We start from the raw sequence: 14849 nt of genomic DNA, 5'->3' as shown, positions 1-14849 counted from the left end.
CAACCCTGAAAGCTATTTACGTAGGATGAGGTTCGTGCGTAATTAGATTTTGCTATAACTTCTCTGTCTGACTGCCTATCGGTGGTCATTTCACACAATCCCATTGCTTGATTGTTGTCTTGACTCATGTTTGCAAACATTAAAGATCTGTTCTATTTTTGTATTTAAACATTGTGTCACCTCGTATTAATTGACTATATTCTCATCTTTTAAAGGTTGGTATTTCAATTCCATGACAATTTGGGGGCTCGTCCGGGATGTCTAACTCGAGGATTTCCTGAAGCACCCTCTGACAGGTTAACTGTGCACAGCCGGAGACTGGGTCCCGGAGCCTAAACCTCTCCCCACGGAGGACCGTAACTGACCTCAGGAGATGCAGGTTGGCGCCTAAATCAGGTGTGCTTCGGGGGATCTCCCGATACGACATCCAAGGAACTCAAAAAGACTAAAAGGGTGAGAACACAATGTTTTGAAAGGTCAGGGACCAAGTTTTTCTATAAAGTGTGTTGGATGAATAGCTTTAATTAGTTAATTCAGGACAGCTGCTGATTAGTTGAACTAAAAACTAAAGACCAGGGGTCTTTAATTCGCATTAGCTGACGAGCTTTTACGAAATAAAATAGATTTAACCGGGTTAAGCTATTTTATCTAGTGCCGGGCACTAGGGTCAGGGACCAAAATTATACAGGCCAGGGGCCAAACTCGAGAAATAGGATAGATTTAACTAGGTTAAACTATTTTATCTAGCGCCAGGGGCACTAGGGTCAGGGACCAAACTCGAGAAATAAGATAGATTTAACTAGGTTAGACTATTTTATCTAGCGCCAGGGGCACTAGGGTCAGGGACCAAAAATATACTGGCCAGGGGCCAGGCTCGAGAAATAGGATAGATTTAACTAAGTTAAACTATTTTATCTAGCGCCAGGGGCACTAGGGTCAGGGACCAAACTCGAGGAATAGGATAGATTTAACCGGGTTAAACTATTCTATCTAGTGCCGGGCACTAGGTGGTCCGGGACCACAAAGATATCTTTACTGTCAGGGACAGTGCGTAGGATCCATAAAAATGTTTTGGCAAAAATAGATCTAAAATAAAGAACGTTCTAAAATAGTTATATATAATACTTATAATATTTTCAAGTACTAATTGTGTGTGGTTTATTTAAGGTCTCTGTGTCTTCTGTTGGATCTGTCCTCCACTGCATTCTCTAAAATTCAATATTATTGTAAAAGGGGAACAGTCTGTTTAAACAAAAGGAGTTGGAAGTTGAATTTGACAGTTGTGCAAAGAATGTGTGATAAGGGTGGAGACTCACTATACATGTGCATTGGTAAATTTATGGGAGGAATATGGTCTTTCCAGGAAATGTGAGCTTTAGGCTCATTAAGATAGAAAAACTAAGTTAGCAATTATTTAAATTTTAGAGAAATAAAAGCTTTTTTTGTTAGGCCTTTGTTGCAAAGTGAACAGAGACAGTGATTAGCTTAAAGGTAAAATAACTTTAACCAAAGTGTGCTAAGCTCCTCACAGGACAATTATCCCAGACCTGGTCTCTCGTCTCTGGCCTAGCAGAACCTCCTCTCTCACACCTCCGGTTGCAGACCAAAACCAGCTCAACGAACTAAAGCTGTTTCCACATCTACACCTGGATACAGCCCTGCATCTGCCAGATGAGTATTTTCCAACTACCACCTTATTCCATTTCAAATGGGGTCCAGTTCAACATGACTGGCCTAAAGAAGAGATCCTTTTATGACAGAACTAATGTGAACTCTGTGACAAGGACAACCTCTGTATGGCCCAGCTGAAGGCCTATGGACAAATGGAAAGGGCGGACGAAGAGGACCAGAGGCAGAGGCAGAGCCAGCAGATGTGGCTAAAACACCAGGAACATCAACATGGCTGATTCTGTGTTGGGACAACTTGCACTGGGCAGGGAATGTCCTGAACAACAACCAGAGAATGGACTGCAGTTGCAGTCCCAGGAGCAGAGAGGCAGTGGGAGAGTGGGAGAGTGGGAGACTGACTGGCCGGAGAGGAGAGACAGAGAGGGGTCCACAGGAGGGTGAGGTGCACCAAACATGCAGTGACTCTCACTGTCCAGTAATATTATTATTATATGCTTAATTTTCCCATCTGAATTGTCTACACCAGAATTGTTAGTGTCACGCTAGGTGATTACATTTTTGGCTAATTATGGTATAGTATATCTAATTTGTTTTGATAGACAACTGAGTATTGTACTGTATCCAGGTCTCTATGTTTACATACCTATCTTTGCAGGTGAAAACATTTACCCAAAACACGGCTATAGGCCGAGCAAGTGACTGCAGTGACTAAAGTAGTGTTGGTTTAACCACGAGAGCTTTCTTTATACACACACAATTACGAAACAATTATTTAATGATAGAAAAGTACTTCTAATATCGCGCTATAGCATCATTTGTGAGTAGAATTTTCTAAAAATAACAGTGTGTAAGACGGGATGTTATTATTCCCAAGCCACACAATTTCCAAAAAGGGATAATCATTTTTAAATGACTTCAGAATTTTCAAAATTAGTTAAGCCTCTGCAGAGCAAACTTTATACATGATCATGGACTGACTGATGACTAAGACTGACTGTTTAATTATTTTACAACCTTTTCCTAATTCACTGCGTTCTCCTTACAGACAGAAAAAGGCAATAGATAAGTCTTTTCTCCCTCTCAGCAGAGCTGATAAGAGCTCAGGAGAATGTTTCCCAAAACAACGTTTGTTTCTAGACAAGAAGGGCACCCGTGTTTTGACCAAATTTAGTTTATCTTACACATAAATGTGACTTGGGTAAAACTTTGAGAACATACGAACAATATGTAACTTGCAGCACAACACAGAAAAATACCACCATTGATCTCTGCTATGGTTCAATAGGTGGAGCTTATCGTTCCATACCCATGCCTGCCCTAGGGGCCTCTTATCAACAGTGTTTACCTCATGCCAGTGTATAACCCGTCCTTCAGACGCTTAGAACACAAGGAGAGACAGGTGGAAAGTGGCCCATGGAGGGGTCCTTTGCCTCAGATACGCTTGCTAGTTCAACTGTATATGGCCCACATGGAGATCCAGCTTGGGATTTTGGTAAAATAAGAAGATGTGTGGCAATATGGTTTGACACCGCAGAACTGTATGGAAGTGAGAATGAATGTACTGAACGTGCAAATGTGTGCAAAGGAAAGGATGATCGAGTTTCTGAAGAACTTAAAGAATTGATTAATAGATGTGTTGCATTATTTAAGTGCACGTCATGTGCCACTGCTTGAAACTATGTTGAAAACTAGAGCTGAGGAAATGGTTAAGATAAAACAGTGTCATGGATCAAACCCCACACAAAATGCTAAAGCCATGATATTCAAATGGGTGAAACGGCAGAGTACCCCCCCCCCTCACCACAAAGTCTTGTGGCCACTCTGATAGAGGCCGGCCTACCGCTCCCGTCGTCCATGATTGATGTGCCTATTGTTTCCTCATACCCAAAAGTAACTCAGAAGATAGAATAAGCTACAATACAACATGTAAGTAGAAATAAAGAGGATGAATTACTTTTCATAGCAGCTGCAGTTCAAGCACTAAGGGAGATAGACTTGCATGCAACAGGAGGGTCAGGGATCAAAAAGGGAGGAGTGAGTGCGATAGAACCAAAGTACATCAGCCGGCAGAGCAAAGCACACACTTCCCCACACTACTCACAAAACAATAACTTCAGAAACAATTGGAGAAAAGGACAGTGTAACTTCTGCGGAAAAAATGGTCAGACCATACAAATTTAATTCAAGCAGCTACAATTAAACTTTCTTCTTCCCCTATTGAAGACCCACTAATGCCAGTAGAAATAAATGGGTCCACAGTGTCTATTTTGGTTGATAGTACCCCTTCAAAGAGTATATGCTGTTTGATGTTGAAATTGAACACTCTTATTTGCAGTGATAATATAAGACAACTGTGAGATATGACTAGCAAGATGTTACCACCAGAGTCAGAATTGATTATCTTTGTTGAATGTTGACTATAGTTTTTGATTTTGTAAATCCAAAAGTTAAAAAGTTAATTGCCGAAATAAATTGTTGTGCAAATTAGCTGTAATGTTGAGATCTATTATATTTTCTTGTTCCTGCTGCCTATGCAGTGGCTCAGACACAGAGATTCTATAGAGAGAGCTGTTGCTGAGGAACAAATTATGAGATACAGAGAAGCATTTACATACAATACAGTGCCTACAATTATGAGAGGAGATTGACCCTTGGACTCCTTCTGGAAAGTATCCTAAAACTATTTACGTTGCATGATCTTGAGATATTATCAATGTTGTTTTCCTTCATTTCAACTTGGTTGTAATAAACGTTTCCTTTTGACTCAGATAATTAGCTTATTGACTATTAGACATTTAAATGCACATGATTAGTGAAAGAAGCAAGGAACATTTACTTTATGATTCTACAATGTGTGTTTTATCAGTTAAATAGTCTCACACACACAGAAGAGAGTAACTCATTCTAAGGTTTATTTCTACATGCAGTCACAGACGGCAGTGAGTAAAAACAATAGATAAGGTGGCAGACCTTGAGAGCAGCCATAGCAGCCTCTCAAACAGACAAGCACACGAGCTACATCTGAGTAAACACATTTCGCCACAAAATATATTTATATCAAAGAAGCTACCTTTTCAAGTTCACTTCAGATTATTTTCAGAAAGTTCTTGAGTCCAGCCATTAATGCACCACAAAGTCATGGTTTAGGTTCAACAGTGTTGTCTTTTTAATTTGCATCCAGAGAGCCAGTATCTGTTTGCATTTAGAGCTTAAGGTAAACAAATTAAGAATGAAATCATGTCTCTGGTTATTGGAAAACTTGACCCATTACAGTTTGCTTATCAAACTGGAAAAAGTGTAGATGATGCAAAGCTCTTTATTATAGATACAATGTATAAACATTTAGAAAAGCCTGGATCTCATGTTAGACTGTTATTTGCAGACTTTTCTTCTGCTTTTAATAAGATGCAGCCGCATATTTTAATTGAGAGACTAGCTGCAGAGTTTGAGTTACCCCATCAGATTCTGCTGTTGCTTTAAATTTCTAGAATAGAAATGAATAATTTACAAATAGCACCAATTTGTTTTAACAAAGCTTCAAAAAACTATTTTAAACTATTGTTTAAAGTATGTATTGTGTCCCTAACAGTGTTAAACATTGGATTCCTTTCAGAGAGAGAGAGACAGAGAGAGAGAGAAAGGGAGTGTGTGGGTATGAGTGAGTATGTGTGCTGGTGTGGTTGAGTGACCATGGGACACCAAAATTGAGTGCCTGTGTGTGTGTGTGTCCGAGAGAGAGCGTGAAAGGATGAACGGGCATGTGTGTCTGATTGTGACTGACTGCATGCATGTGTGTGAGAGGAGGGAGAGATTGGTGGTCGCTCTTTCGGCGGGTTTGGCGCCTCTGACCGCCGGAGGAGGGAGGATCTACATTGGTGGAGTGTTTGGATTTGGTGGGGTCCTGCGACCTGGAAGCCACCATAGCGATACACAATAATACCCATTGTATTGTTTTTTTTCTTTAGCTCACTTCACCTTTTATCTGGTTAAAATGTGTTCACACATTTGTTTAGAAAACTTTGATCTAAAATATGATGATTTTGTTTTAGTTTTCCCTTTTGATTTTAACAGGTACTGGTACACAACAGGCCTCAATACTTACTCACAGAGTTTTTTGTTTAAAGTGCCTAATTTGTCTCAGGAACAATGGTTGCAGGACAGGCTAGGCCCATGGGGAGCAGTTGCCCTTCAAGTTCTTTTTCCATTCCTAATCATGTTTGGTGCCTTCTTGTGTCTCTGTACTTGTACCCTTACCTGCATGAGAGCCTTGCTACACAGATGGATAGCCAGTGTGGTTGGAGGAAAGGTGGAGCAATATGCTCTCCTCCGTTCTCCCAGACGAGAATCCTTTGATCCCTGGGATGTGGCCGACTCACTCCCAGACATTGAGCAGCTGCACTTCTTGACCGAAGGAAGCTCGTAGGCCTCCACTCTACCGAATGTGCATGCTTCAAGCCTAGGGTTGAGGCAGACCCACGACTACAGGACTAAAGAAATCCCGGAAGGATGACAACAAGGGCACACGGTAAAGGTGTCCGCCCCTACGAAGGGTCATGTTCTAGAACCTCTGACCCAGGTACGTATACCCACAGGTAGCATGCTGACTCCTGAGCCCGAAGAAACATCCTGCCATGTGGGTGTTCCTCTGCATCCCACGATGAGAATGGCTACAATGAAATAATGACACCTGAACACCAGGCCTTTGATTTATGCTAACCTTTAATTATATCCTGCAACTTAACATTACCCTTACGGTATATTAATCTACATTTAATAGTTAACATTAATTCTTTCTTACAATATTTTATTTAGTTTTGTTTAGAATTATACTGCCATATAACATTACTTTTGATTTAAATATTTTAAGCATAGCTGTTTAATTTTTTGTTAAACAGAACTGTCTGAAAAATTTTTTTTTCCTCTCTAACGACCTATGAGGTTTTTTTCCCAATGATAAGTTCTGTTATAGTAAGTATAGTTAGTGCATAGAATTCTTTTGACCTCCTTTTGCCAATTGTGAGGGGGTGGGTTTGCTTCTATGTGTATAGGTGATGATGACCTGTGATTTCTGTCCGTCTATTTTGAATACACTGGTCAAGGGGATAAAACACCTGAAAGGCCACTCAGGCCTTGGCGGACAATCTCACAGGCCATCATGTAGAATTTTAATACGCTTTTGTTTTTCCATATAAACTTGTTTATCCTTTAATTATTAGACCATTTTTTAGAATAATTATATTTGTTATTTATTTATTTTAAAGAGAAGGGAATGTTGTGGAATTCTTTATTACAGTCATAATAATTATGTGTTTATATAGACTAATGCCATCTTGACTCTAAATAAACGGAAGTTAATCAACAAAAGTTCTGACCTGACCTTATGGTGAAGGTTGTTATGTCTCACTATTCCAACCCTGAAAGCTATTTACGTAGGATGAGGTTCGTGCGTAATTAGATTTTGCTATAACTTCTCTGTCTGACTGCCTATCGGTGGTCATTTCACACAATCCCATTGCTTGATTGTTGTCTTGACTCATGTTTGCAAACATTAAAGATCTGTTCTATTTTTGTATTTAAACATTGTGTCACCTCGTATTAATTGACTATATTCTCATCTTTTAAAGGTTGGTATTTCAATTCCATGACAATAGTCAAGTCCTTCATTGCAAATTTAAAAAAAACTCATACCATATAAAGCTTAAGAAAAATGCAATAGAATATCTGATCATTAAAACTTAAGAGATTAATAATTAACTAAATAAGGTGCATTTGTGTGTGTGTGTGTGTGTGTGTGTATGTTTGGTGTTAAGTAGCTAGACAATTATTAAAATGCACTAAACTTAATGCTGTGAATAAATAAAATCAGAAAATGGCTAGTGTTGATGGCCATGGTGGGAGGATTATTTATATGACAGATGGTACAGGCTAGGCAGTAGGTTAGTGAAGAAGCATATGGTACTCTTTAGATGAGCTCTTACACCAGTGCCAGGCCTCGTCGGAGGAGTAAATGCTTTTCTGCACCCTGCCAGAAAAATCGGAAGCGTTGATATCGCTAGGTAAAAATAATATGGAGAGCAAGTGTGAGCATGTGTTCTATGCCATATCTTATCCCCGTGACTTCAGCGTTTTATTCACAACCATAGTAACACAGTTTTTATGCATTACTACTTCTGACAATTCAGCATTGTGTGAATTGAAGCAAACGGCTGGACTGATATAAGGTAAATGCGAGCATCAAATGGTTACTCAAACATTTTACACTGTCTCAGCAGAGGTATCATGTGTTATTCAAACATACGATTTACTTTTCTTTCCTCAAATTTATTTGTTACAGGTGCAGAAAGGCATTCATGTTCTAGATTGCCTTTTCGTGCATTGAGTTTGAGCATTAATTTCTAGCTTCATACATATGTGGTTAAAAGTGAACCAACACTGGAATACACAGGTGCAGCTGTGATCCACCTATAGAAAGGAAAACATTAAATGTAAACCTTCTTCTCCACATCGAAGCACAAACATGCAGGGTTTTATAGCCTGAAACGTGCCGTCTGTCCTTCCAGTTGCTGTCAAAGTTACAGCTGCCCTGGCCACTGGGTCCTTCCAACATGCCCTTGGCTGTGTATCTGGTATATCCCATGTCTCTCCACATTGTTAATGAGGGGGAAATGTAGTGGATTTGTCTGGGAGTCTATCCAGCAGAGGCTGCTGTGCAAGTATTCTTCTCTGCACCTCAGTGCACAATGGGAAACCCATACCACCGGATTCCACAAAAACAGAGTTCAAATTATTTCACCCATCCCTAGGTTTTGCTAGTGAAAAGCCTCAACTCCTTGGCCAGTTTGCTGTAGATTGGGTTGTTGCAATCTCCTCCCCTCATTTAATGTACTAGAATACAGTCTTTTTTTAAATACAATGTGTATTGATATTATCATACACATTTGATTCAGATTCAAATACGCACTAGAATGCTTGGGATGCGGCTGTGAGATCCTCTGGCGGTGTCGGAAGCTAGTTGCTCGACAGACATTATGCAAGATATTTGAATCGATAAATCATTTAAATGGGCATTTAATATGTGCACTGTATCTGAAGCCAAAATTCTCAGCTCTCACAGAGAAGGATGTCACTTGCACCAACAGCATAGATGGCAGAATTCACTTAAAGCTACTGTTTTACAATGATATCCGTTTCAATTTGCAGATCACAGTCCAGAGGCATAGAGGGGCTCTGAGCTGCCACAGGGACTACAAAGCTAAATGAGCATACTGAAAACATTCACTTTGAGACACACACATCAACAGTGTCATTGGCCTTGAGCTACATTTATTTTCACATGATCTGAGGCACAATGTGAGCCTCATTGACTGGACTTTTTCGGCTGTTGAAGATCTCAACCAGCCAAAGAGGAGCCCCCTATTTTTTCTTTAATCGTTTACAAACTCATCTCATATGAAGTGTACATATACACAAGTAAATGTTGCTCCCATTCATCACACAGACTCAACATGCGCTGAAGATAAGAATCCAAAGCAATGTGTTTGCTTCCATCGTGGCTTTGTCAATGAATGATTGCTGGGGGAGGCAGGAGGCATGGCAGACATGAAAGGCTCTCTCTGCAAGGAAAGGGGAGGGAAAATGTGCTTTTGATTTAGAATTCAGACTGAAAATCCATCAAGATTTGTTCAACAGATGCATCTGTCAAGCGCGTGGCGACACACAAAGTGGACTGCATAATCGCATTCTCTTTGGCTGCAGCAGGGCATAGGTATTTGTATACGGGTGTGTATTTATGTGCGCGTGCATGGCCGTGCATTTTTCCTTTGAAGATTTGAAGGCGAAGACGAAATCTATATTCATTACTGGACCTGTTCTGATATCTTAAAACTGCTAGATAGCAACCACCTCCTTGTGAGGAAAAAAACCTGCATACACACATACATACAGTATATTTGTGAATGTATGACCGTGCTCATATCACTGCAAAAGGAGAGGCACTGCAGTCCTGCCTGAAGCTATTACAATCATTTATAATAATATAATACTATTATGGATAATGTATTTCCACAATGTAGAGGGGGGGGGGGGGGTCTGCCTAAGAAGCCCACCTCTTCCAAATTCCTATACCTACACGTTTTTCAAGTAATTTGAATAGTGTCACCAGGTAATAGGGGTGCATGAAATGTCACAAAATTCTCCCAGGGGATTTAGGAGAAGAAGTTATTTCTCCATTTCCCAACAAGTATTACCATCAGGGCAGCTAAGCATTTGCATCATGGGATGTGCATGTATTACCTAACAGAGGACTTGTCTTTACTCAAACATTTACTATATATTTTAATGTCTAACTGATATGTTTTTGTTTTTTGTTTTTTTACACTTATGGGTTTTACACTAATACTATTTCTAATTGGTGTGTGAAGTGAGGTAGTGTCCTACTTTAGTGGTTGGCTGTCTCAGGAGCCCAATAAAGTGCTAATGAAAGATACTTGATCATATATATCTTTAATGAGCTGAGTTTCGGGTTATGACCACAAATGCTAATAGTTTACTATTTTATACCTCTTTTAGGTCACATTTTAGGAAGCAGGGAAACATAAGTGCCGCTGAAACTTGGCTGTAGCATGCCATAGTAGCATCACATTACATACATGAATTATGGATTCTTCCACAGAGACGTTGACTTGTACTTTGCCCATTACTGCTGAAGAGTGTAGCACATTTTTGGAAGCATAAATGATTATTGTCAGAGCTTGGTAACTAGACAAAATGACTAGATACCTGACAACAAAAAAAATCCACAAATATCCCAGAATGTGAAATCTTAACAAAGTAGGACACAGATATTTAAATGTTCAATCAAAACATTTAGAGAATGACTAAAGAGTATGTAACTTTAAGGCCTAAAAGTTTATTTTACAAAAGCTAAGCTTGGTGGTTTGGCTGTCAAACACACACACACACACACACACACACCACAAATATTAAATGCGTGAAACTTGTCGATCCGGGTCATTGGTTTTGGACGGACAGCAGGAGTGTGCCTTTCTCTCAATGTCCCAGTGGGGCACACATTAGAGAGATGTTGGGTTTTCTGATAACTCCCTGCACGGCTCGCCCAGTATGGGGCCACAGAAATCAAACCGTGCTTTCCATGAGCCATTAGCTGGTTGTGAGTCACCCATCTGCCACAATTTAAACTCTCCTCTAAGAGCTGCCATTCAAGTTAAAAGGAATCAGTGGTCCATATCGGATCCTTTTTTTTAAACGTTTTGATAGAGAAGGAGAAAGAGTATAAGCTTTTTGGCGTCAGCTGTAATAGAACAAATCAATCTGTGTCCACTTTAGGAGAGTTGGACCAATCTACAGTACATGAGAGGAGTTTTCTATATATTGCACAGCTGCAATTGAACTGTCAACTTAACCACTTCATGGTTAAGTGAGTGCAGCAGAGAGGAGCATACTGGTCGGTGTGTGAGTGTCTAGTGTGTTTCCGAGCTCATATGGGCAAGCGTACTCAACACATGTCATTCACATTTGTCCATGCTACCACGTTTAACTGATTCATTATATTGTGTATGCAGGGACCATGGGCTCACAGCAAGATATCAGCACCGCTAAGGGATCCATTGGAGTTGCTCCTGGTCCACCCAAGATAGTACCCCAACCATCCATATCCCCTGTACACAGCCATACCCCAATGTCGTCTACAGTGGAAACCACAACATTGGCTGCAATTTATTAATTTTTAAAATGTATTCATTTCAATTATCCTCACTTAAGCAGCTGATGGTCCTGCTGTGGAAAAGTGGCTTTTTTTTCTTCCTATTGTATGTCAAGAAACATGTTCTAAATATGTTGTAATTGTCCTTTCATGTTATTGAGGACCACCTTGAAAACAAGATGGGTTATCTCAAGGGGTTCTTCTCAATAAAGAATTAGAATTTGAGAGCCATGAAACAGAGCTTCATCTACGCTTGACCTCACACCCTCCAAGGGTCAGAGCTCGGAGATTGCATTTTAGCCCAACAGATCTTAACTAAAGAGGTTACTGATCTCCCTCGCTCTCTCTCTCTCTCATTCTAGCACATTCATGTTGGACCTAACATGACCCAAAGATGAGATGTACACGTTTTTTTGTGAGAGCTTGAAAAGACACAGTGTGTAACTGAAGAAATTAAGCGTCAGTCGATGCTCGCTTGCGTGCTGTAATAGTGGGCTAGCAGCAGTAATCACAGGAAACATTTCCTCCGTGTTAAAAAGACACACACACTGACCACAGCTTTGGGCATAAGTGGAGATGGGGAGATAAAGTAGCTCTGAAGTACTGTGTGGGAATACAGGGGTTGATTTACAAAGCAAAGAGCAAATTACTGTCAGAGCTGTGTTGGCGCTCAACTGGGAATTTACAAACACTCACGATGTAAGCGGTCACACAGCTACAGGCAATATGATTTGAATGCAATGCTACTCATTACAACCTGATCCTGGGCTATTTAACACGTGCCTTGTCCATTTCTGGAAAACAATGGAGTGAAACGGAATGGGTAACGTTTTCTGCTGCTCAACTTGAAATATTGGTTGAAGAAACCAATACAAATACTTCTGGATTGCAGTCACACAATTACTTACCTCTACTGCAGTGGACAATCTGCATTGATAAATCACTTTCAGCCCCCATTTGTTTCAAGTCCCTTCCCCTTTCCCTGCATATCCTGTACAGCATGTTGCAGTTCAACACATACATATCCTGACATCAGATTTAATATCCAAAACATGCAATTTTTTTCAGTAGCCAGGACACAACTTCAATGCAGTCCCATAATTATGTCATAACTAAGGAGAAATGCCATGTCTGACTTAGCAATGAAAAATAACAGCTCTTGAGTCTGGCCTTTTTTTATTTTTTTATTAAGATGTTTGTACCCTTCTGACTCACTTCTCCTGACTTTTTGTGCGTCCCAATTGTTCGTAAAGTACCTATATTATAAATATGAACTGTCAGGAGATTATATATATATATTTTCCCTTATTCAGTTTATCTTCATCCCCATCGTAACCAGGGTCACTGAAAGCAGCGACCCCGGGTACTAGAGCCAAAAGGCAGCGGTAGGAGTGGCACCTTGCTGGCTGACAACCAACCTGGATACATGATCAGAAAGCTGCTGCTGTAGTTGGAGAGGTCACTGAATATAATGGAATACTGAGGGTGGATATGTATGTACACTGTGTGGGAAGAAAGGAGAATGGGGAAGAAAGAGAAAGCTATCCTCTTTGTCCATTGCACATGTACAATGTTTTAGTGCTACAAGAATACAATTAGACATTTCAGTCACTTCCTTGCATGGCTTTGTGTGGGAGTGTGGGGACATTAATCCAAATTCTAAACAAGGATTTAAAATAAATAAATTAAAAAGCAACACAAAAAAGGGAAAAGAAAACAAAAGACAAAAAAAAACATGTAAAACGTGAGAAAGTCAACACGAGAGGTTGTGAAACAAATTAGTGCGGATGAGTGCCTGATGAAAAACTGAGCAGGCACAGCCACTAAGCCTGAACAACACAGGCGTCCACACGTGAGCAAACAGCATAAAGACGCGATTAAACTTGATAAAACTTCCACCCCGATTAGCCACAGTCATTTGCACATCCTGTTGCAGGGCCAAAGAGCCATGCAGCACAAATAGGGAGGTTTTCACAGTTTTACAGCAGTACGTTGGCACAGTAATTACAACCAAATCACAGCTTCCGAAAACCCTAAAACTCACTTATTATCAACACTAAAGTAAATGAAGAATAATCTTAAGTGTAACACAATTTGACAATTCTTGAGCATTGAAGCAATGTTGTGGCCATGTTCTTAAGGGAGTAATTTTTCTTTTACTGTGTGTTAAAATGTACTGCGCATTCTGCATCTTATTGCGGTTCATATTGCCATGACATCAAATGTCTAAGATCTGCAAACTTGACAATTTAAAATTAGATTGAAATAAAAGCCATGCTACACTTTAGCACGCAGACTCATCAGTTTATTTGTGTCAAATAGCGTATCTCAAGTAAATCCAGCTGGAGTAACAGATGAGAAATTCAACCGATGAAAGTGTGTACACAGCACCGATAGTGCATTGAGGGTTGAAAACTGTTAAAGAACCAAAAGTTATGGTTGAATGCTTTGCCCGGTTGGTGTTTACTGTACTACTCACTGAGTTTCTTTGCCGCCTCCAGGGCCTTGGGAGCTGTGTCAGCCACAAAGAAGCGCTGGACGGCCACACCGCTCTCTTGCATCAGCTTCTTGCTCTGGTACTCCTGCAGATTCAGCCATCGCCGGGGACTCAACCAGGTGACCTGAAGGGAAGAAAGGAGGGAGGCAGCATGAGTAAGTGTGACTATAGTAAGTGAAAGGTAGTGAACACGCTTCTGTAAAAGGTACCAATCTGGAGGGTTCCATCATGCCTATACAACTGTTTTAACATTTTGTTTTCCTTTTCAGCCCAACGTCTCTCTGAGCCTGTGCACTGCACTCTCTACTACAGAGTTTTACATTATACAGGACCAACACATGTCCAACACCTGCCTCAGAGTGCACAGGCTACATCCTTTCTCCTCTTCCCTCCTTCTTGTCACCCCCTTCAAACCATACCTGTCTCTCCCTCTCTTTTTCTCTCCTTTTTCCAGTAATGAGGCATGCAGCCAGGTCTAAGCTGCAGGACAGGTCTGGAGCTGTTTGCTCCATCAGCAGACACAGGCCCTGTCAGCTCCAGCTGTTGTTGCTATTAAAAGGAAATTGGATTTTTAATGTGATGGGGAGACACAGGATGTATTAGAGTGAGAATCCCTCCACACTAGCACACCACTACTATGTGCGTGGGTCAGGGTGTGTGTGTGTGTGTGTGTGTGTGGGCATGTGAGTGAACGCAAATGTCTTCACAGGAATGTTCTCCAGTGAGTTATTACACAAAGAAGGGCAGTTAAAGTACAGGGAACTCAAATTGGTAGGTACATTATGGTTTATTTATGTAAAAGATTCATCAGTTTGTATATTTCCCTTGCAGAGGAGATTTGAATAACATGACATTAACTTCAGTATAACACTGAATTACTTTGCTGAGAGTGCTGACAAAGTCAAGTGAAACTGACTTAAGCTTTTATCTATTATGTGACTATAAGGGCAACTCAAGACATTCGTTTTTTTAAGGACACTTCCATCAATCAACAAATGGGGC

General features: G+C 40.4%; 1 protein-coding gene across 1 annotated transcript in view; it reads right to left on the bottom strand.

Moving 5' to 3' along the window:
* Positions 1–14849, bottom strand: part of suclg2 (succinate-CoA ligase GDP-forming subunit beta) — a 95399-nt gene that overhangs the window by 63259 nt on the left and 17291 nt on the right. The window contains exon 2 of the mRNA XM_080026176.1: positions 13830–13971. Coding sequence (XP_079882302.1) covers positions 13830–13971 — 142 coding nt within the window. The remainder of the gene's footprint in view (positions 1–13829; positions 13972–14849) is intronic.

The sequence above is a fragment of the Ammodytes marinus genome (genome assembly GCF_949987685.1).
Source record: "Ammodytes marinus genome assembly, chromosome: 4".
NCBI lineage: Eukaryota > Metazoa > Chordata > Actinopteri > Uranoscopiformes > Ammodytidae > Ammodytes > Ammodytes marinus.
Note: the sequence above shows the minus strand (reverse complement) of the source record. Positions and strands in the feature narration are given on the sequence as shown.